At 38.0% G+C, this 25,015-nt stretch overlaps 1 protein-coding gene across 4 annotated transcripts; it reads left to right on the top strand.

Moving 5' to 3' along the window:
• Positions 1-25,015, top strand: mtm1 (myotubularin 1). 4 transcript variants are annotated; one of them, XM_044021667.1, is made up of 16 exons: positions 1-67; positions 10,460-10,541; positions 11,427-11,499; positions 12,369-12,463; positions 13,552-13,662; positions 14,283-14,384; positions 16,796-16,879; positions 17,080-17,229; positions 19,210-19,395; positions 20,244-20,426; positions 20,519-20,674; positions 21,296-21,343; positions 21,503-21,595; positions 22,094-22,207; positions 22,306-22,482; positions 24,767-25,015. In XM_044021667.1, the coding sequence occupies exons 2-16, from the start codon at positions 10,485-10,487 to the stop codon at positions 24,956-24,958; spliced, it is 1,821 nt and encodes a 606-aa protein (XP_043877602.1). In that variant the 5' UTR covers positions 1-67; positions 10,460-10,484; the 3' UTR covers positions 24,959-25,015. The 4 variants fall into 4 exon arrangements, with proteins under 4 accessions (XP_043877602.1, XP_043877600.1, XP_043877599.1 ...); XM_044021665.1 differs by having other exon boundaries at positions 24,764-25,015; XM_044021664.1 differs by having other exon boundaries at positions 22,306-22,491.

The following is a 25,015-nucleotide window of genomic DNA, read 5'->3' as shown; positions in this document are numbered from 1 at the left end:
GTAAGTTCCTGCTGTGGCTTGAGGGAAACAGATCGACATCTAGCCACGGGAGAATCGCACTTTGCGGGTAAGTAAAGGCACTTTGCCACAACGAGGCCATTTAAGGCTTTATGAAGTGTCCTTCGGGGGTAGTCACCGGAGGTTTCTGTGGACTGTGGCTAAGAAATTGCCTGAATTTCGGGTGGAACTAGCTGCCGTACCGTCTAGGCCTCCGCTATTTCCTGGTGCAACTCCACAGCTGTACCTATTGGAATGAGCAAGTTGGAAAAGTTCAGTGGACGGCTTTTTTGTGGAACCACTGCTATTCTCTGCCTGCTTGTAAGTGTTCTGTAGCCGCTTCTGACCACAGCTGTGTTGACAGTGAAGTCGAGTAGGAAACTGAAAGCTACAGTTTGACTGGATACTCATAATAAGATATGTTCACAGGGAAAAGTCCTCTCTAGGTGCAGGGTTTGTTTGTCTTTGGAAAAGGCTCGCACCAGTCTGGATTTCACTGCATCGCCCCTCTTTCTGCTTTCTCTCCTCAGTACAAGTAGGTTAGATTTAGATTTCACCACCTCATGTTTTAATGTCACTTTGTTTTGTGCTCAGGTAGAATCATGTTTATTGATTAAATAGGTTTATTGTGTGTGTCTCAGCTATACACTGGTATTGATACAGGTGAGGTGGTCAGGGTCAGCTCCACTGCTGAAGGTGGACAAACTACTGAGGTGTCTATAGTGCTCTATGCTCTTGTTGAAGTAAAGCCATTAGAAATAAACCTGGGGCAGAGAAATACACCTGTAGTTAGAAGTATACAGTACCTGTAGATATAAATAGATATGTAGATTGTCATAACCCGGCTCCTAGGCTATGACATATATGGGAAGGGACACAATGGATGGCAGGAAAGTAAAAATATTTATTGTAACAAAATAGACAACTAAACAATAATTTGCAAATATGGAGTGTGGCTCACTCACTCGAGGCTTGGCTAGGCAGGGGCCGTCACAAGATCGAAGTATACCATTGCAATATACATGCAAATGTTAATATAGCTGTAGATAAACAACATACCTAAATATAGAAATCTACAGTTCTTGCTGATAGAAATATACCATTGAACTATATCTCTAAATAGAAACACAGTTCCTGCAGATGACAATTTACATGTACATAAAATACACCTGAAGCTATAAATATACAGTACTTGCTGATAGGTATTTGTAGGAAGAAATATACAAATGAAATATACTGTTCAAAGACATATGTATCTATAAATAGAAATATACAGTACCAGATAGAAATACACCTGTAGATAGAAATACACCTGTCGATATGATGTCTGGATACTATCTACAGGCATGTTTTCATTTATATATATGAATTATATATATATATATATAACAGTGCCTGTGCTGATGTGATTGAAACAGCTGCAATGATAGATGCCTGTCTGTATACATACAGTACTGTGCAAAGTCTTGCAACAAACAACAACAACCATACAGTATCATTATTTCTCACATTTTTTGTAACACATCAAGAACATTCAGTAAACCTGTATGTTTACAGAAAATATCCAAAAACCTAACAGTTTCTACAGGTTTAAGTCTATCTTTACTTGAACAATAGCACAACCCTGACTCTCTTAAACTTCAAGTTGAACCTTAATTACTGTTACTGGTTTGTCCTACAGTTACATGTTGACAAATATCTGCTTTGAATAAGGTCTGTTACACGAGGGGCCTATTGCACAAAAGTAGAATTAATATAACCATATAGCATATATGCATATAGATATTGAAGAGACTTTGCCTGCGTTTCTGTTCCCTGCTTTGATATCCATAATTCATGAGCCCTTGACTTTATCACATACGGTTTGTTAAATCGTATAAATCGTGCCTTTATTTATATTTTTCACGTGGCAATTTGAATATAAAAAATGCTACCTGCAATAATAATAGTAAAAAAAGTAGTGCCTGCCAGATCATCCTAGTGAGTTCATTGCTCTCTGCTGTGTGATGCTGAATTTTGGATACTATTACTGGATAATTTATCAGTACATCTCTTGCAGGTGCTTGTCCTGAAACATCAAAAAACCTGTCTACGTAACAGAGCTTCATCATCTAAAACACCATTGTGACAGAAACACAGATGACATATTTTATATTACTATAATCATCTCAACAACTGTAATAATATTAACATAAAAACATAATTTTTGTGTTATTCATGTGTGTAATCGAGTGTCTTCCTCGCTGACTTTATTCCAAGGCTTTTCTTTTTTTAAACAGTCTGTAGATAAAAGCTTTAGTGTGGTAGAGCTCCGGGTTTTTCCTCCATTGTGAATGAACTGAATCTGGCTGGCATGTCACATGACATCACTCTGATCAGACTGATTGATGTCAATAGATATAAATTAATGTCAATCAGTCTGAAACCAGTTCCATATATCAGTTACTGGCCTCATTACTCTTAATAATCAGTGTTGACATTGGCACTGAAAAACCAATATTGGTTGACCCCTAATATTTAAATATACCTGTAGATGGAAATATGCCTGAAGATAGATGTATGTTACCAAATAGTAGATCTCTTAATAATCTAGAAATATGCTTTGAATTTAAATATGGCTATAGATATAAATAAGCCCATGGATTGAAATATGAAAGCAGTAACCCTGACAGAATAATGCCTGTAGACAAAAATATATAAGATACTCACTCAGTCACTGCATATCACAATTATCCTTAGAAACTGGACACTTGAAAATGACTGTACACACACAGAAATTAACATATCACATTTTCATATTTTACATTTGCAGAATTTCGTTGTTTTTTCCCTTACACTGTGACTCTGTGCAAACTCTGCAACCGGTTTGGCTGCTGTGACAACCTTCTGTTTACTGGAGCTAGATCAATACACCAGCATAACCACACTGTTTTATGTACTCTGTTACATCTATATATGCTCCATGTCTGATGATGCTGTCTGGAATAGAAATAGCAGTAAAGAGCAACTGATTTTAATACATGTTTGTAGCTATCTGAATAAACCAAATATAATTTTATATGCCTTTAAACTTTTATTATTGGTATTATTATTATTAGTATTATTAACATTGATATTCTAACAGTTGGATACATTTAGTTGAGTTTTGACTATGAACCTTTTTGCTTATTTTTGTCTGAGGTTATATATACACCTTTAATATGTGCAGTTCATAGCAGGTTTTTCTTTTACGCTTAATTAGGGTATGAGGGGCAACACTAATGCTGAGGCAGTGGTTTCACAGTGCTTGGAAAATTTGAGGTAAAAAGGAGGCAATCTGCTCAGGTTTTTTTATTGTACTGCCGTTTTATCCACATGGAAACAGCATTTTGGGGGCAGTAAAATGCTGTTTTTTGAAAACAGTTCCCAGCGTGGGAAAATCTGTCATAATCCTTGCTTGTGCTTATCTTTGTCGTTGGCATCTTCTTCTGCTTGTGTTTGGAGTTATTTTATGTTATTTCGCATGATGATAATATATATCTGCCTCTGTTTTTGTCATTGTATACATTGTAATGTATACTGATTAATATATATATAGCTTTATGTATAAAAAACCACAAACATTTATGCACAGCGCACATGGCCTATGCTCAACGGGGGTGGGGGGGGGCTGTTTTTGCAGACATTTCCTGTTCCCTTTTTTCAAAACGGCAAAGAAAATGATCGTTCAAGTTTTTTTATCCATCTAAGGCTTGAAGTTATTACAACTTGGCAAGCATCCAGTGCTAAATTAGCATTTTGGTAAGAGGGCGCACGATCGACCCTGTTACCCTGAAATATCATAAATTTGTTCTTTTGTAAGGTAACTAATCTAGTAGATCTAGTTGTCATTTTAGTTTGCCTGTCTCCAGTGCAAATGTTTTATGATTAACATTTTATTATCATTTTCAAATATCACACATTACAAGTATATGTCTGGTTACACAACCAATAATATTGATGTTGACACTATAGGAAGTATACGATGTATACAGTTTATAGTACTTACAATCCAGCAACAGCGAAAAACAAACGACAACAATGCGAAACAGAACAGGAAACTTAAATATATACAAAAAAACAAAAATATATAAACAAACAAAAAGGTGACCTATATGTAATTTAGTGAGTATTTTCCCCCTGTGAAAGCAACACTAGATATAGCTGACACAGGTTTTGAGATCTTCACTTGTCTTTTGCAGAATGAGGAAGCCTGCTCGGTTGGTAGTTTCACATCTTTAATTTGGTTATTGGAGCATATGTTTTTGAGCTTTCATGATCACTGTAGCTCATTCACTTCCTCTCACTTAGTATACCTATAGGTTTTGCTGCAGCATCACAAGCTAGCAGGGGCTTCCTTAATGACGTAGTCGTCAACATTTTGGTGGTGCGATGATTTTTGATCAGTGATTCAGGGTGACAGTATATCCAACCCCTCACATTTTCTCAACTTAAAGCCAAGTTACGTATTAGAGCCAATTGGGGAGAATTCATTATTTCACAAAAGCTGCTTACATTTTTCTTCTTTCATTTGTTCTGTGTTCAATGTCAGTTAAAATTGCAGTACATGTCATGATTGTTAGGAAGAGTTCTCATCCTTCTATATCCGTCTATATTTTTGATGGTATTTCATGCAGCAGTGCTTCTTGTTATAAATCTAGAACAACTATTCAACTAAAACTTGACTTAAAAAGTAATATCCCAAATCACACACAATTGGATATTTAAGGAGCAACATAGGGTAAAATGTCTTGCCCAAGGACCAAGGACACACCAGTATTTAGACTAGTGGAGCTGGGAATTGAACTCACAACCTTCAATTTGAAAGATGAGCTGCTGTCGCCCCAATATTATCGCAAGCACCCCAAGCAAGGGAGAGCAAGTAGCTAACCACTGTATGTGAATATACATGTAACACAGTGAGTTAGCGAGAGTGTCACTAAAAGACAGTGACAATTAAACAAAAGTGTATATCCAGTGGATTGATAGTCGGGCTGAACGATTTTGGATAAATGTCTAATTGGGATTATTTTGACTGAAATTGCGATTGTGATATGATTCGCCACATGAGAGCTAATGGTAGTTTTTACATAATTATTGAAATTTTCATTTAAATTTAAAATGATAATTGTGTGATATTTGTGCAAATCTATGAGAAACAAAGATGTTTCCTTCAATCTGTAGAATATGATGTGTATAGGGCTGTTATTTTTTTTACACACTTTGGCTTTAAGAAATGTTGCACCTAGTCACAGAAAAGTCAGTCGAGACGTGGTAGAGAGCAGTGGTAGACAGTGCAACACCAATCTAAGATAAAGTGATGCAACACATTGTCGTGGCATGTCAATAGTCTCGTTCAAATCGTGGAATTTAATTTTTGCGATTATTGCGAGAGCTGTTTTTGAATTCCCCATACACAGGGCCAGTAAAGGTGCATCTCATCTTTTCTCACAGACTTTAATACGGGGTGGTCTCAAAGATATGACGTTTTCTGTTTTTGATGATGCATACTGTATATGCTTGTCATATGAGAGGACAGTCTAGTCCAATGCAAGACATAAATGTGAATTTATCAGATTTATTCAGCGAGTGCCCCCTTGTCCAGGTGCCGATTGAACCCCAAGTCACACTATCAAATACATCATTATCTTGGTTATAATGTTCTTGCCAATAAAGATGTTATATTTAGGGATGCACGGAAAATTCAGCAGCCGGAACAGCACCTATTAAATGCTGGAAAGTCTCTTCCAGATGAGGGGCACACTATAATATAATATACTATAATTGCAATGCCTTGACTTTAGTGAGATAAGTACACACAGTCTCAGTCATAACAACAAAATTAGATTAAAAAAACCCAACAACAATGGTACAGAATTGGCATAATAATTTAAAATAATAAATTTCAGCCAACAATTTTCATTTCGGTGCAGTTATATTGTTCTTGCCAATAAGTCCGCTGTTTCTTGTTCATGTGTTCCCCCAGCTGCTTCCCAAAATGAATGTTTTCTGTAATACTGAGTTCTGTAATGTTCTGCATCTGTGCCCATTTTGAGAGTGCCCTTACTTCATGGGTCACCATAATGGTCCTTCAAAAAGCCTCCAAGTGCCCCATTTTTCCCTCAAATTTTCAAAAGCTCCGCACCAATAAGCAATAATTAGCAAACCTTTAACAATAAAATTGTGACTGTGGCACTTTTACTAATTTAGCCTTTTTCTGCCAGTCTGAACGGATTCACACTGACTGGCCTTGTCCTCCTTCTCATATCAGGGTCAGAGGCTCCTGTGAGGACAAGCTAAACATAACAGTGAGCTGTTTAACCAGCCGATGCAATAGAGTTTAACAAGCTAAGCTTTATTAGTTACTGCCTATCTTTAGTTAGCTTTTGAATTAGTTAGCTATATAGCCATAAAATAAAGATACACACTAATACATCTGAAGTCAGGGAGTGGAGTGGCTCAGTGGTTAAGACTGGTACCCTGTGTGTGCAAAACATCATGGTCGCAATGGTCGCGAGTTCAACTCCACCCATGCCTGATTGTACTCAATTCCATTGTAAGTCGCTTTGGATAAAAGAGTCTGCTAAATGACATGTAAAAGCATTACAGGGATCCCAATTTAAGCACATTCTCTGTACTCTTCATGGATGAAGCGGAGTCTGGTGATGGTGATTTTTAAGTCAGGCTGCTCTGGCTCTATAACATCTAAGTAGGGCTGTGATGTTGAGAGGAGGTGGATGGCTGCTCTCTGCGCTTCCTACATTCTAATACTGAGCAACTTTCTGCTCTGAGGCTGATGCCGTGCACGTTCAGATGCGTCATTAAATTTATCGTGTTCCCGGGCTTAGTGACGATATCTTTTTTTTTATAAATATTGCATCGTGCACTATATTAGTATTAATTTTGTTGAAATAGAGCTACACTTTCAACTTTCTCTGTGGTATTTTTAACCCCTTCGTCACGAGTCGCAACTCAGTTACATGTAGTTAACAACACAGATTCTGTTGGCGTAGCTGCATTGTATTCTTCCTGCAGCCTATCACCGGCAGCATTATCAGATTTTGGGACTGAAAAACAAGGCATATTCAGACACCCGGTACTATCAAAGCATTTCGATCAGTACCATAAAAGAACTGAAGTTCAGTACCCAGCCCTATCTGCAGCTGCCTGTATTCTCCATATACATCTCCTCCAGTGGGGCTTTTCCATTACACAGTTCTAGCACTACTTGACTCGACTTTTTTTTGCTTTTTCATTAGGGATAGTACCATGTACCTGGTGCTTTTTTGGTACCTGCTCTGGTGAGGTTTCAAGAGAGCTGAGCTGATCCAAAAATGTGACTGCTGGCTACTGGTTGGTCAGAGAGTGTCGTCACTGGAAGAGTTATGAGCGGGATGACGGTGCAACAATCAAACCTGCCATTTTAAAAAACCATCAGGAGCTGTGGTCCATTGACACAGTGCGGACATACTTGTGTTTGGTGGCGTTTGTATCGTGTATAAAACAACTTCACGCCAGTTTCAGGCAGTTGTGCTATGATGACCCTGCCCACGTTGAGGAGGTACTATGGAGAACTGCATAATGGAATAGTGCCACAAGTCGACAAGATGACATGCTAATTCTCCACCCTGGCACCCTTTAAATCTGGCATTAAAATGTGTTTTCTGTGATCGGATTACAATCAGACAGTGCCGATTTACAGGTGGAAATACAACTAAGATGCATTGAGGACCAATCTGCCAAAGTACTTTGATTTTCCGCTTGTTGAAGGCTACTTCTTCCCATGTTTTGAAAAGCAAAGAGGAGTCCATGCAATAGTGCGACTTCAATTGGGTTGATGTTGTTGATGATATGGTGACACACAGGATGTAATGCTGTAATCTGCTGCTGGAAATCTTTGCAGAAGAAGAGTGTGAGTTGACCTATGGGGGAGATGAGTGTGATCAGAAAGCAGTCGGATCCAGATGTGGACACCAGAGACGTGTGTTATACCAGGTGTAAATACATGTGGTGAAGCGCTATCCAATTGCTATCCGATCATATCCATTGTAATGCCATGTTTAAAGGGGCCCTCAGTGCCACTTTAACTTTTCTGAAGCAGATAGTATAGAAAGATTGAGCCCATGCTTCTATTTGTCACTCTCAGCGGTTAAAATAACAAGCATTGGTACGTCATAGTAATGATGGTTATGATGGCCACAGGCCTCAATTACACTTGCTGTTGACTGCATGCCAGGCTGTTGTCAGTACTTGTCAAAGGCAGTTTGTGAGGGAGGAATCTCCACTGTAAACCCTGTGTCTTCAAAAATCTATTGTGGATCACATTGCATTAAGTTTTCATGTGTTATGAATAATTAATGCTTGTAGATTTTCTATTTAGATTGATGACTATCTTAAAAATTGTGAAATTAATTGGTCTACATTTATTACAGTGTTATTTCTAGGCATGAGCCAGTATGATATGTATCAGTATCATGTATCCGTTCCATACTGGTCAAAATCACAATAGGAAAGACAAAAATGCAAAATTTGGTACAATCTGATATATTACGTGCTATACTATACACAACCTGTACCTCCTCCCATTAAGCCGAACCTGCCAACTAATAGTAACCATGCCAACTGCTGATTTGGGCGACACATTGACCAAACTCGAACACCCTTCAGCTTCTCTGAAATCACTAGTGTGGAAATATTTTGCATTCCTTGTGAGTTTTGTCAACATCAGTTGCATTGTCAACAAGAAAACCACAGTGTGTAAGATAGTTTTGTGCTTGTCGCATGGCTGAGGACGTAGACGTAACTACGAAAACAACTCCATTAACACAGGTGACACGTGACATCGGTGATACATTGCACACAAATCACTCATGACACCATGTAGACAATCGAAATCGGAATTAAAAAATTTAATGAGTTATGATATAAGACCAATGATCCTAGCGTAAACTGGGTCAGAGGGAGAAGGCAATTCTGAATAGGCTGAAAGCCCTGGACCCCATGGTAATGAGACGGGCTGAGGGTTTAGTGAGTTGGAGGGCAGCTGATGATCTGAGAGGGGGGGGGAGTGTGGATGGCGGTGCTGTGGGGTGTGAGCGAGGGGCGAAGACGATTGATATTGTGGAGGTGGTAGTATGCAGAACAAGTGATGTTATTGATGTGGGCAGTGAAGGAAAGTGTACCATCGAGGATGACACTCAGTGGAAGGAGATGTTAAATTTTCTGAAAATATGGCAGAGGGGATGGAGATAGATTATGAATAGGAGAGGCCCCAGGACAGAACCCTGTGGAACACCACATGTGACTGGGGAGGATTGGGATCTGTAATGCTTGATATGAACAAAGTGGAAGCAGTTGGAAAGATAGGAAGTGAACCAGGTGAGACAGGTACCAGAGAAACTGAGTAAGGTGAGTCTGTCCAGGAGAATGGGGTCAGAGATGGTGAGATCTAGGAGAATGAGGATGGTGAGTAGTCCAGAGTCAGCTGCCGGCAGGAGCTTGTTGGTGATTTTGACGAGGGCTGTTTCTGTGCTGTGGGAGGGTCGGAAAACGGATTTGAACTGTTCGTAGAGATTATTGTTGTAAGATGGAGGTGGACCTGGCCTGCAACAGTTTTTTCTAGGATTTTAGAGATGAGGTAGGTTGGAGGTGGGGCAGAAGTTGTTCAGGTTGGTGGGGTCTGAACCAGGTTTCTGCAATACTTTTATTGCAGCAGTTTTGAGGGAAGATGGGACAAGACCAGACCAAATATGTGTACGAGTAAAATAATGTAGTATTTATAATATATAATATGTATGATGAAAATGTTGCAAAACTAATTATTGTATATATTGCTGAGGTTTTAAGCTCTCAAATAATGATGCTGGAATATAACAATCTAAGCCTCATATTTATTGCATGCTTCACTATTAACAGACTGTAAAAATGTAAATAAAAATCAGCAACAGCATTTGGCTGGGTCATGGTCTGTTTATTTTTTCTTTATGGGAGAAAAATATTTGTTGCACAATTGGAGAATTATGTCTTTGAAATGGCTGGAGGTGGCAAATGTATCAGCACAATGTGTTGTTGACAGCATCATAGTTTAAATGGTGTAAAATTAGGACTGATATCTGTATTGGTAGACACTTGAGGTTCTTACACGCAAAAGTGTTATTGACAGAAAATGTTAAAAAATTATAATGTTTACACAAAATTATGAAATTCTCAAGTCTTGTTTTGTCCATAAACCAAAATGATTTAGTTTTAATGTTTTCTTTGTTATAGAACAGAGAAACCAGAAAATATTCCCATTTAAGATGCTGTCTTGAAAAGACAATTAGAAGCTTTAATTTGTGCTTGTACTCATTATACTGTGAGAAATCAGTTGCCAGCATTAGAATCAGACTGTCCTGTTGGATGGGTTTGGATTTTACAGCTAACAGTGTGTATGTGTTTTTTTCAGCCTGTGGAAGCCCCCTCCCTGAGCAATGGCCTCACCGGTCTCTGTCTACAACTCCAACGCCTTGGACACGCACATCTCCAGCGTAAGTGGACATGCAGGGGTTTCCGTCTGTCTATCTACCGCTTTATCCTTTACATTTGTTTGTGAGGGTAGCTGGAGCCAAATCGAGCTGACATAGGGCAGTCACATCCTGGACAAAAACATTACATGGCAAAAACACAGAGATGAACAGCTGTTCACTCTCACTTTCACACCTACGGTCAATTTAGTGTGTCCACTTAGCCTCTGCATGGTTTTGGACTGTGGGAGGAAAGTAGAAAACATACATAGAAAGTACATGGCGATGGTAGTAGATGGTATTAGATCAGTGGTAGAGCGAGTTGTTTTTCAATTAGAAGGTTATGGGTTCAATTCCCAGCTCAGCTAGTCTACGTGCCGTTGTGTCCTTGGGCAAGGCACCCCTGACAGCTGTGCCGGCATGAATGGGTATGAAAGATGAGTGATAGAAAATGAAAATAGAAAATACAACACATAGATGTGCTGTATGAAGTGAAGGGGTGTGAATGGCAAAACTGTAGTGTAAAGCAGCTTTGAGTGGTCATCAAGACTAGTAAAGTGCTATATAAATACAAACATTTACTTAACATACAAATGGATGCAAGTTTGCCAAATACATTTTCCATTATATATATAATAGACTACACCTTTGAAAGGGGGCTGGTTTTCTTGTTTAGAATATTATATAATATTCTAATTTCTTATGTTTGTTCTTGTTTTAGATCTATGCAAAATTAAATGTTTAATATTTCATATGTGTTTCGAGATGTTTGATATTCAAATAGTGGGTCTCAATATAATCTGATTAAAATCAGATTTTACCGTCTTAACTTTGCACGTTCACTTCATTTTACAGTTTGCATTTTTATTTTTTAATAATACCACTTTGTTTGTATTTGTGTGTTTGTAGACCTCCAGAGAGTCTCTAAAAATGGAGTTGTTAGCAGACGTGTGTCTTCTGCCAGGAGAGGACAGAATTATAGGTGAGTGTTGATACTATGAGCAATTGTCCATTGAACAATGTGAACATCTGTGGCTTTTCCTTTGTCAACAGTTAGTTTTACCCATGATTATTCTACTCATCAATATCTGTTGATGCTGTCATGCACTATTAGAGGGACATATTTTATGTGTATATCCTCGTTAAAATAAAAAAAGTACAGTAGTGGTCATAAAAATAATGAATAGTTAGATGTGATTGATTTAAGCAGAATAAAAGAGAACTGGTCTATGAAGTAACTACTTGGAAATAACAAAGAGGATTTATTAACACTTAGATTTTCTGTCTTTATATAGTTTATTTATTAGTGTTTGACATTCAAAGTAGATGGTAGCCCACCTTAAATGTCCACCTTTGCTGCACATGTATATTTTCTTTTTCTGCTTCATTTTCTCAATACATTTTTGCATTACAGTAATGTAAATGGTCTGTATTTATATATTGACTTTTTTTGAAAAGACTGACGCTGAGAGAGCAGAGTCTCTAGTGGTGAAAGGTCACGGGCCGCGTGAGTCTTGTTCTTAGTCACATGATCCTGTATATAAGGATATGAAATATTGTGAGAATATAAATTGCGCAATATTTTTACAATAACCAAAAGACTAGACAGATTAACAAAACCAGGACGGTTGAATTTTAAAGCTGTTTAAGTAGTCTGACTCTTCATTTACCCACTAGAAAAAAACGGGTAAAAAAAAACCCACATCGGCATATCAACATTAACATTGATGCCTAAAGCAGAGCGCCACTGTGAAAAAAAGAGAAATCTGTTATAAAATCAATACTGCTTGAGTCAGATCAAATGTAAAGTGGATAAGAAGTTGAACGTTTTTTCTTAAAAACTGTTTTCAGATAAAGACATCATCTACATCTGTCCATTCATTGGAGCAGTGAAAGGCAAAGTGTTAATCACCAACTACAGACTCTACTTCAAGAGCTCTGATGGAGTAAGTCCCTTTGTGTGTATGTCTGAGAAACTGTCTGCCTACAGTTTAATTTGATAACATTTCACCTCTGTGAGCTCTTTGTAGTGTGGTACTTTACCTGCATTACTATACGATGTATATCAGTGGTTTCCAAACACTGGGTCAGAACCCACAGATGGGTCGCTTTTCTTTGGGTCCCAAATACATTTCCCCAAACTTTTAGTTAAGATTTATGTGTATATATTAAATAAAATGCATAAAATTAAGGTTTATTAATTTACCAAACACCTCTTGGAAATAATTTGTTTACTAATTAAAATATCTGTGTTACAGATATGGCTGTAAATTATACATTATGAACTTTTGCAAATTTGCTCTCTTACGATTGATATTTAGATTTTTGGTCACAATAATTTGCCATCTTTAAAAAGTGGGGCCCCATATAGAAAGTTGGGGAAAAACTGCTTTTAGTGTCTCGTGGCCTGGCTGGATGTTTATCCTCACATTCTCTCAAGTCTTTCTGGGGTGACAAAAAACCAAGAAACCTCTCGTATTACTGGTGCAAACACTTTTGTTCTTGCAATAATACAATAATACAATTCTGTTACATGCCCAATATAGGTATGGTCATTATAGCATTTATAAAAAAATTAGGGCTGGTTGAATAATCGATTACTTATTTGGTTAGTAAAATATTGAAATATGTTGATCAGAAAGCTCAGAAAGAAAATATTTCAGAATCTGAGAAATCAGAAAGATTCATATTTGTTATTTAAAAAAACCACACAAAACCCTAACCCATTATCAAAATAGTTCGTGATTAATTAAGTTATCGATTAATAATTGATACATCCATTAGTTGTTGCAGTCCTACAAGAAATCTAATAGAGGCCTTATGTTTCATAGTTATGTACACATTAATTGAGTAAACGACAAAAAGAACCAGCAAAGCAGCGAATAAATTAAATGTGTTTTCGTCACAGTCCACTGGTGTAGAGAAAGACACTGCTTCTGTATTCTGTGCTTTGATTGGTTGACTGGAGCGAATGTTCCTTTTTACACGTTTCGTATTTTTAATTTGAGCATAATGAGCTGATTGTATGTTGTAGGATGTGGTGGTGACGCTGGACGTTCCTTTGGGTGCAATCGGCCGTGTGGAGAAAATGGGTGGGGCATCAAGCCGAGGTGAAAATTCTTACGGCCTGGATATCACCTGCAAGGTGAGTGTATGTGTTTTTTTGTACGTGTGCACATGCTCACATGTGTTTGTTAGTCTTTTCTCTGTGAGATTGAGTCTTTGAGCTTGATTTCAAATTCTAAATGGAGAGAAGAATTTTTTTAAAAATACAATGAAGTTAACCGATATGGGTTTTTCTATATGCTAATGATGATTTTTTTAAATTAGGGCAGCTGATCACAAATAATACAAAACTAGTACTCAACTTTTAGTCATCAAGTATTGAACAAAAGTAACTGTGTCTCCAATCCTGGGGTTGCGTTAACTGAGAGTTTTCCGTCATTGGCAGATGTTTTTCTACCATGACGGAACAATCGGAAGGTTGTCAGTCATTTTTGACAAATTGATAACTGAGGGTGAGATACTGTAACTTCACATATTTCACACACAACACATCAATATGCCGTAATCTTTTCAATTAAATATACTTGCTGCTGCAACAGGCTGACACACGGGAGACGCCTGTCTCCGATTGTTAAGAGTTTACAAAGTGTAGCCTAAGATTATTGTTTCAAAATCAGTGCATGCGTCCACTGTGTTTTTATTGTGATTGTGTCTGAATTATGTCTTTTTTACATAAATGTGGATCTTATCCGTCCACAGGACATGAGGAACCTGAGGTTTGCGTTGAAGCAGGAGGGCCACAGCAGACGAGATATCTTTGAGCTCCTCTTCAGACATGCTTTCCCCCTCTCACATGGTCTGGTAAGTCGGATAATAATCCTCATTCCCTCAGAAAATTATATCCACATTGATTGAATCAAAACACACTTGTTTCAAAGACCAGTTTTCTCATAAATGCTGAAATGCAGAGATTCTACCCCACTCGTATGACACACCACAGCCACATCTGCCTCCACCATATTTGTACATGCTGAAATTCAGATTATCAGAGCAACCTGCATGTATGTCTCTGGTTAAGGCCAAAAGAGACTGTTTAATTATGTTTAATGCTCAGTGTGAGTTTATCAAGAAGCAGTTATTTCAGGCATCCACTGTTGTTGAAGTCCTATTTTCCATTTGTGGAAGTGGAACTATGCAGGATTTTTCATTGTGATGGTTAAATTTCTTGTTGCTGAGAGATGGTGAGCTGTCTCCACTCCCCCTATTGTTAGTGGTGTCGCGAAGTCTCGGGTCTCGTAAGAAATATGAGTTGCTTCACAGCATTACACACACACACCCTCTAGCCAGTTACTGCTATAAGATCAAGGCAGTGATAGCGTTATTTTAGACGTTCATCATGGCAGAGCCGGCAAAAAAGAAGCAGAGAAAACTGTAAAATATTTACTCTAAATTTCAGGGGGGAGCTCCATAGAGTTAAAGTTCCGCTTTAGGGAACAAGGACAGGATGGAAATGAAACATTCCTGTTTGAGTTTTTAGTAAAAAAAATAAAGATGAACAATAGTGTATTGAAAACATCTAGTTGTTTTTTTCAATTATGAATAAAAAAAAAAAAATCAGATTCATATCAATTCATGTATCCTCTGCACTAATCACACAAGACTTGACTGTGATAGTCTCCCATCACTGCAAGCTGTTGACTCCTGTGTAGCTAAATGATTCTGCAAATGTGTCCATTGCTTTGCCATCTATGGTGTAGAACCAGAAAAACTTCTGCACGCCACTTTTCAGATGTGTTGTCGTAATTTTGTGGATGTCACCTCAAAATAACAAAACATCTCTGTCTTCTGATGAGCAAAAAGGGCATGAATGCAGGGCAGCACCCTCTGCTAGACAAACTAATCACATTAAAATGTCTGATTGTGTTTGTGGACTTCAATATTTAGGACTTCATCATGTTTTTAATGTTAAAGTTTGAATTATCACCAAACGACTGTAATGTGAAGTTGTACTGTGCGGTCATTTTAAATAAACATGTATGAATGTAAATAGTTTAGGGTACATTTTTATGTAAAACATAAACATTAGGGCTGCAACAATTATTTGATGAATCAATTACTCAATGGATCATCAACTATTTAGATAATTGATTCATCGGTTTGAGTTTTAAATAATTAATCTGAGGTTTCAGATGCCTAAATGTGAATATTTTCTGGTTTCTTTGCTCCATATAACAAAGAAATAATGACAGTTATACCCAGCCCTTATGTAGCCTAATTCAGGCTACTAATTGTTTGTTTAAAAACTGTTAATTCTGCTCTATATTCACCTGCCATCCACACAGCTCTGGTGTTTTAGAGTTGTGTTATAACACATCTGACTCTCATTTAGTTTGAAAACTTACTGGCTGCTTTTTAGTCCGAACAGGCAAAACTGTATACTGTTTGGAAACTATGAGGCAGTCATTCCTCAGCTCAGTTTACACTTCCTGTCAGTTTCAGTTTCACCTTGATGTCAGTCTCAAAACAGTTCTTACCTTTCACTGTTAGTGATACTGTCTGAAACCGTTTGCAGAGTTTATGTTCCTGGTTACACCAGCACATGCATGCCCTGTGTACCTGAATGGTCATGTAATATAAGACCTATTAGTAAAGTAGCAATTAGTAAATTAGTAAAATGCTTAAATGCTTGGCTGGTCAGATATTGTTATCAAAAATGCGATTTTTAAATGAAATCCATAGTATAATTATTAAAAGACATTACATTTCTAGCCTTAGATTCATGTTTTTTGTACTATGTTTGCATGAGATACTGACATATAGGTGTCTGTGCTATGTTTACCACATGGACGCTGGCACAAAATCTGATTTTGAAAAAAACTGTATAGGTAAAGATAATGTGGAGTTACATTTTTTTTTTTATGTGGGGAAATAAAGAAACTTGTGACATATTTTTATTAAATAAAAAAATATGTATTTTATCTGTGATGTTTCAGCCCACTGTAGGTGCAGACAGAGGGCTGCGCTTGTTTTAGTATCTAAAATATATTAAAACATATTTTCTTTCAGTCATCTCAATAATATTGAATCCCACTTATTTTGGCCAGGTTTAGTTTGTCATTGTATAAAATAAAACACGTGCAGTAGGGATGTGAATAACGCTCTGCTGATCTGATGTGTGTGTGTGTGTGTGTGTGTGTGTGTGTCACTGTGCTGCTGCAGTAACATGACTATAGTGTGTAAATGAAATGTGATCTTATCTCCTCTGTATCCAGGCTTTGTTTGCATATGTGACTCAGGAGAAGTATGAGGAAAATGGCTGGAATGTCTACAAACCTATGGAGGAGTTCAGACGCCAGGTAAGGAGGACGAGTACAGAGTTGAGAAGAACTTAGAACTTAACTAGTTGTACTACTGTGGTTGCTTATTGACGCCAGGAGTGTTTTGTGAACAAGTTAAAAGGTAAAGCTGAATTCAAAGCACAATTTGAATAATCTTTCCAAAAAAGAGCATTACAGTGTCTCAGTCAGTTTCTAATGATGATTATTGTCTTTTACAGGGATTACCTAATAACAAGTGGCGTATTACATTCATCAATAGAAACTATGAGCTGTGCGACACCTACCCCACTGTATTGGCCGTCCCCTTTAAAAGTAAAGAGGAGGACCTCAGAAGAGTCGCCGCCTTCAGGTCAAGAGGACGAATACCGGTGAGACGCCAGTGACACCAATCTATAGCTATCTGAAGGCTATGGCACATGAGTGAAGATTTTGAAAGTGATAGATCAGGGATTTGAAATGTGGTTGTTGGAGGAACTGACTCAAAGTGTTGGGAGGTTTTTGATGTCAATTATTATTATTATTTTTTGTCCTTTTTTTTTTACCTCCTCCCCTAATCCTTGGCTTAGTTACATGGGTAAATGGTTCAAATCTAGTCCTATAAAATGGAACGCCCCTTTAAGAAAGTGACACATCATCACGTATGCAGACAGGACATGTTTTTCCACAGACTCATGCTGTGGAAAAAATATATCTCTTGTGAACAGTAGGCGTTATTGAATGTTTGTGTGGGGCATGTGGAGACATGTCAGAAAACATGTCATCACCTGGGAATATTGGCGGACCAGTTTATGGTTTATAAAAGAGGCGAAAAAACAGGTTTTGTTGTGGTTAGTGTAACTACACAACATGTTAAGCAATGTTAGTTTTATGATGGTTGAAACATTAAAAGACGGTAGCCTTGTGGGTGGCCAAGTGGAAGGGAAAACCTACATTCATGCATTGAAGCATAATCTGACTGTTGCAGGTGGTTGTTAGCCTTGTTGTATGGACACGGTGAATGAGGAAGAGTGGGAAAAGTGTGTTGTGCCTGTGTGTGTTGGTGCATTGCTAGGTGTGTGTGCACTTTATTACTGTTTCTGTTTTTGTGTGTGCTGTACATACATATATATATGTATATATATATGTGTATATATATATCTATATATATAGATAGATATATGTATATATAGATATATATATCTATATATATATATATATAGATATATATATACATATATATATATATACACATGTATATGTATATATATATATATATATATATATATATATATACATATATATGTATATGTTTGACAGTCAGCCCACACCACACCTGCTAAGTAAAGGATCCAAACTGCACTGTACTGTACCAAACCCAACCATACCATGATGGAAGCACCTAGGGCTGTAATAACCAAAGAAATTCATGGTCGACTGAATCCCTGAAATTTCGACTCAAAAACAACTAGTCGAGGGGGGGAGGGTCTGACGGCTCTGAAAGCCTTTTGCACCTTGTGCATCTGCGCATTATCACAGCGCGTGATTTCCGAAAATATACTATATTCTGATATGATCATTGATATCAGCGCGATGTCAACTGTTGAGGAATATTTACATGATTTTTCTCATGCATGTCCTCACACAGAGTCACTGAACATAGTAGCTCAGCTTTGCAGCTGAGACACAAATAGATCGCTGCAGTTGTTGCGGGCGAGTGCGCCTGCAGTTATAAAACTAATCAATGATTAATGGACTAAAACATTGAAATATGCCAATTCTGATATGTTCATGTACTCAAAACAAGCGGAGCTTCATAACGAGGACAAGTTAGTTTACTGTTTTTATATGATATGTTTGTAGTCGAGCTGTGATATGCAAACTGTATTTGACTTTTTTATCGCCATCTATTTTTGTAAAATGCTGCCACACTGCCGATGGACTGACTGTAGCTAAACATTAAATAAAATCACCTTTCTGTCTCCTGTGGGTTGGGCTAATCCAAATGATGTGTGATCTGAGGAAAAGTGGTGCTCTGAAAACACCCCCATTAGCACTTGGTACATTCCTCCAGATGAAATCAAATTAATCACAGGCCAAATGAAATTAACACAGCAAAAAGTCAACTTTGAATTTGAGTCAAACCAGAACGTATCGACTGATTAATCGACTAGTCGACCGGGACTTTACAGCCCTAGACGCACCGCTTTAGCCTTTCCACTTCATCCCACACTGTTACCTGTAGGAGAACTAGGACATTCTATGTCTACAGGTGAACATGCAAAACAGAGGGGGGATTTAGGGGCAAGGGATGAAATGGCATTGAGCCCATTTCACAGAGAACTGAGCAGATGTGTCTTTGTTTGCTTCAGGTTCTGTCGTGGATCCACAGGGAAAACCAGGCAGTGATCACCCGCTGCAGTCAGCCTCTGGTTGGCATGTCTGGTAAAAGGAACAAGGATGATGAGCGCTACTTGGACCTGATCAGGGAGGCGAACGACACCACCAAGCTTACCATATATGATGCCAGGCCCAGTGTCAACGCAGTGGCCAACAAGGTGTGGAAGGAGAGGATGGGATGTCAGAGGGCCAGAGGGCACATCTCATATGCAGCACTTGTTAGTAACAGTCAGTCTAAAAATAGTCCCTAATGACGGAAGAAAATAGAAACCACCACATGGTGTCAGCAGTCATTGGAGACTGTGATGTCAGGTTGTTGAGGAAATGTTCATTTAATCAGAGTTAGGCTACAATAAATATATGGAGAGATATATATATATATATATATAAAGTAAATTATTGAAAGAATTGTTAATGCCTTTAAGGAATTGACACAGACTTTTACATCATTAGTTTATATCATCTCTGGGATTGTTTCAACTCTAGATTTTGAAAACAGTAACATGCTGCAGAAGCTGTGGAGGAGGAGGAAGCTGCGACCTGAAATAAAATCCCAAAATGGCAGGTCTATATTAAAGTGTAAACCCAGTGAGTCAGACTATAGTAATAGAAACATAATAAATATGAACATCCATTAAATTAGAGGCTGAGAGTTTGGTTGGGAGTAACCAGGATGGATAGGATTAGAAATTAACATATTTGAGGGATGGCTCAGGTTGAATATTATTGAGATGACTGAAAGAAAATATGTTTTAATATAATTTAGATACTAAAACGAGTAGCGCAATGGCAAAACTAGTGTAAACAGCTTTGAGTGGTCATCGAAACTAGAAAAGAAAAAACCTGCGGGACAACCAGTGTGACCACAGCATTACAGTTCCATTTCATCTCAGCTATTTCCCACGGATATCATGACATTTAAAAAGGCCTGTAATACATGTAGCATGAAGGAAATGTTATTTTACTGCCTTATTCATTTGTATTTTAACATATTCGTCATTCCCAGGCCACTGGGGGAGGTTACGAAGGTGATGAGTACCAGAATGCGGAACTCATCTTCTTGGACATCCAGAACATCCACGTGATGAGGGAATCCCTGAAGAAACTCAAAGACATTGTCTACCCAAACGTGGAGGAGTCCCATTGGCTGTCCAGCTTAGAGTCCACACACTGGCTAGAACATGTTAAGGTCAGAAAAAGAGTTTTTAAACACATTTGAAAACTGTGCTGCCTTTCATAGACGTCGCATACTTAGTCTTCTGTGTGTGTGCGCCTGTGTAGCTGGTGTTGTCAGGAGCCATCCAAGTAGCAGACAAGGTTTCTAGTGGAAACTCAGTGGTGGTTCACTGCAGCGACGGCTGGGACAGAACTGCCCAGCTCACCTCTCTGGCCATGCTGATGCTGGACAGTCACTACCGCACACTCAGAGGATTCCAGGTCAGTGGCCCAACACACACACACACAATTATTGAGCTTTATGGCCTGTAAATCATTTCTGGATATTTTAGGATAAATCCTGATATATACTTGATATATGGGGATATAAACTGCACCTGGACTCATGAATAATAATTCTTTTAAGATGTCTGTGCTTCTCGATAGAGAGGGACAATACAATGAAAACAATAATTAAGCTTGAAATGAAAGAAGTGCTATTAAGTGACTTTTCTGAATATAATTTTGTGGATTCCCTGTTTTTTTAATCAATATATATTTAGTATTAAGTGTATTTCTCAATTTTATTTGTTGTAATAAATATGTACACTGTATGTGGAAATGACAACAGAGAATCTATATATGACGATATCCAATATCTAATACCACATCTTGACTAATGTCGATATATACGATATACAGTAGATATAATACCCATATATTGCCCCGGCCCTATGGGAAATACATGTTATTTTCCTAAAGTCAAACAAACCATGAACAAATCATCAATGCACATATGAAGTTGTTTTATTTTTATGAAAATCATTTGAAATCAAATTTTCATTTGAAATGAAGAGATGACACAGTTTTCCTGATACAATGAAGGATTTTGTTGTGTTTTAGGTGCTAATTGAAAAGGAATGGATCAGCTTTGGGCACAAATTTGCCTCAGTAAGTCACATTTTCACCACTGCTGTCTTTTATATCTTGTCCATCTTTTTGCATATCAGTTTAATCCATTATAACTTTTATTCTGTATTTCAAAGCCTTTCAGTTTAAAAGAAATAGAATATAGTTTACCCTTGTGTTGCTTTATTTGTGTGTGTGTAGAGGATAGGTCACGGAGACAAGAACCATGCAGATCAGGACAGATCACCCATCTTTGTTCAGTTCATTGACTGTGTATGGCAGATGACTAAACAGGTATGTAAGAGTTGGGATATTTCATACAAGTATATTTTCTGCCAAGTCTCTGGGAATGGCATAATGGTTTTTCATTTTTTCGTATTGCATTCACTGTCAACGCAGACTCATGTTGACAAATTGGTCTTCATTGGGCACTGTAACAGGGAGTGTATTATAAAGACCAATGTAGTAGGGCTGAAACTAATGATTATTTCCATAGTCCATTTACCTGTTTATCATTGATAATATTGAACAGATTAATGGATTGATTAGTTGTTTGGTCCATAAAATGTCAGAAACCTAACTGGTTCAGTTGTAATGATGTCTTTGTTAAATGGAGCAGATAAACCATATGATATTCACATTTAAGAAGCTGAAACTTATTTGAATTGTTAACAAAAACTCTAACTAATTAATCGTTTATGAAAATAGTTAATTTAGTAAACGATTAATAATCGATGAGTGTTCTCTAATCTGATCTGATTTTGATATCTTACTGGTTGACTCGCCCCTCAGTTTCCTACAGCCTTTGAGTTTAATGAGCGCCTCCTGCTGACAATTCTGGATCATCTCTACAGCTGTCGGTTCGGGACTTTCCTCTATAACTGTGAGAGTGCACGAGACCAGCATGTAAGACCACTTTGACATGAAACGCCATCATATGATATTATTACAGTTTGACTTTTCATTTGCAAACCAATGACTCTCTCACTGTTTGTGTGGTGTAGGAGCTGAGGTCAAAGACAGTGTCCCTCTGGTCTCTGGTCAACAGTAAGATGGACATTTATTTAAATCCCTTCTACACACCTGAGTCAGGCCGGGTGCTCTACCCAGTCGCCAGCATGCGCCACCTAGAGCTGTGGGTTACATACTACATCCGCTGGAACCCACGTATACGACAACAGGTAATGATAGTAAGTAATAAAAGTGGTGAATTAATATGTTCAAGTTTGTCAATATCAATACCTATGATAAATTAACGATTTATTTTTCTACTGAGTGACTGTCGCCAAAGCTAATTATCTGTTAAGGTTAAACATTTAAATTGATTATATGTGTTATATCGCAGTGTGTTTGCATAGCACATTATGATGTGTATATGTGATGTTAATACCTCATATTTTACCTGAAAAAAACTAATTTACAAAGTGCTTCCCAGCAAAATCAGGTAGCGCAGTTAAACAACGTTCATAAATTATAACAAGATCCATTATAGATAAGTAATATGATTAGGATTTGGGATTTATGGCCCTTAAAATATCCTAAAACAGTGTGGTGTTACTGTGTATATACAACACTGGTAACAATAACTAAAGCATTTAAAGCTGTTAAAAATGTTGATCAGTGCAGTGTAGTTTTGTATAGAGCCACACATCCAATGTTTAGTTCTCCACTCTAGGTCTGAATTTGTGTACTTTTTCTGTATGGGTCATACAAATTGAGTCAGAAGGGGATCATTTGTGGTTTCATGAGATACTGGCACTAGCCAGTGCTGACTGAGCTGCACCGAGATTCACCCTGAGACACGGAGGTTTGCTACTTCTGTCAGATGGGGATGTGAGGAAAAACAGGTTCTAGACACTTCACTAAATAAGATCTATGCCATTATTTTAAGAATATATTCACCTCTTCATCTTCATCTTCTTTACATACCGACACACAAGGATCCATTGTTGCCTCCATCAGATATTTTGTGACTTTTCTGTTTTAAAACCTTCATTTAGGTTTACCAAAATCACATAATCTTACCAAACAAAGCAGCAGTAGACTAGCATCTCTTGTGTTCCTGCAGGCTAAAAGTCCAGTTGGAGCAGACTGATTTGCAGTGAGATTAAGTGATGAACATATTCTTAAATTACTAAAGACTCAAGCCCTTTGCTCACTAGAAACATTTTCTGTGTGTGATTTAATTAGTTATTCAGATCATCCTTTAGTCTGTCTGAAGTATTTTTATGGTCCATATAATGCATTAGCCTAATTACATGTGATGGGAATAGTGAGGGCGGCCAAAAATCACTTCTCAGTTATTTGCAATTTTGTATCGGACATCGCACTCGTGACTCTTGCATTGACGACACTCTGTGCTGATCAGTGGCTGACAGTATGTTGGCGTCACATTTTAGTAACGGCTCAGCTCGCTTGGAAAGAAGCACTAGGTACCAGGTACTATCCCTAATGGAAAAGCAAAAAAAAATCGAGTAGAGTCGAGCCGAGTGCTAAAGTGCCAAAACTGTATAATGGAAAAGCACCTTTAGTTTCAGCGCTGTCAGTGCCCATGATTTCTACTTTCCTTTTGTAGTCGTGGTGAACGTAGAAGTCACTCCCAGTTCGGACTTCTGAATTCTGAATTAAATGTAACATAATACATTATAAATACCAGTATTGTCATACAACCACACTTCTACAAATCTGCTCTATCAATTAAAGAGAGAATTAGATGGTTAACCCAATGGTTAGAGTAAGCACCAACAGTCGAGAATTGGCTGTACACTTGATTTTGAAAAAGTTGTTCAAGATAAGCAGTAGTGCTGGGCAGTATACTGGTTCATACCAAAAACTGGTATTTATTTTTTAATAATATGAATATTTCGTGTACTGCAAGACCGGTATATGAAAAATGGAACATGGCACAGCAAACACTGTTTGACAGGGGGACCCTTTTCACTACTGCACCACACAGTGAGACGGACAAAACTTTAGGTCAACCGCCAGATCAATTAACAACCCTAAAATGACAATTTGGCAAAAGTAAATAAAATCAACACTAACCATCAACAGCCGTTACCCTAAGGACCTTAAGAATTGTATTGTCCAAAGAATAAACAGGCACTTTCTGTGCCGTCAGGCAGCAGTGGGACAGCGCACGCTTTATTATCTCTACTATCTTTACTATCTTGTGTGTGCAATGCAAACAGAGTTGGTGGAAGCTAACACATTGATTCAAGTGGATGCTTATCACTTAGGATGCTTTGCTGAGACGCATGCAGTGGAATACTAAGGGTCTATCTCGCTGGAGCACTCATTCATGCTCATTCATTAAAAACAAAAAAAATACCCTAGAAAGTTTGAATAATACCGTGATATAAATTTTTGGTCATACCACCCAGCAATATAAATGCCCAGGAGCATTTAGCGAGTTCAGCTAGCTAACGTGTAAAGGGCGTGTGTGTGTGTTGTGTGTCTTAGCAGCAGAGTCCAGTGGAGCAGCGCTACAAGGAGCTGTTGGCCCTCAGAGACGAGTACTTGAAGAAGCTGGAAGAGCTGCAGCTGTCCGACTCCTCCCCTTCCTCTCGTTTGGGGAACAGCTCCACTCCCAACACATCCTCCTCCACCTCGTCCACACCATCACAGCAATACACACACCTACAAACTCCCTTCTGAGGGCTGCTCTCACACACAAACACACACACTCTGTCTCTCTCTCTCTCTGATACTTGT

Source organism: Solea senegalensis, linkage group LG3 (assembly GCF_019176455.1).
Source record: "Solea senegalensis isolate Sse05_10M linkage group LG3, IFAPA_SoseM_1, whole genome shotgun sequence".
NCBI classification, from domain to species: domain Eukaryota; kingdom Metazoa; phylum Chordata; class Actinopteri; order Pleuronectiformes; family Soleidae; genus Solea; species Solea senegalensis.
Note: the sequence above shows the minus strand (reverse complement) of the source record. Positions and strands in the feature narration are given on the sequence as shown.

Excerpts from the sequence above, each read along its gene's own strand:
- mtm1 (XM_044021663.1), top strand. The coding sequence starts at position 10,485 with ATGGCCTCACCGGTCTCTGTCTACAACTCCAACGCCTTGGACACGCAC. Across the intron at positions 20,427-20,518 it reads ACTGGCTAGAACATGTTAAG|CTGGTGTTGTCAGGAGCCAT; the intron begins GTCAGAAAAAGA and ends GCGCCTGTGTAG. Across the intron at positions 22,492-24,763 it reads TACGACAACAGGTAATGATA|CAGCAGAGTCCAGTGGAGCA; the intron begins GTAAGTAATAAA and ends TGTGTGTCTTAG.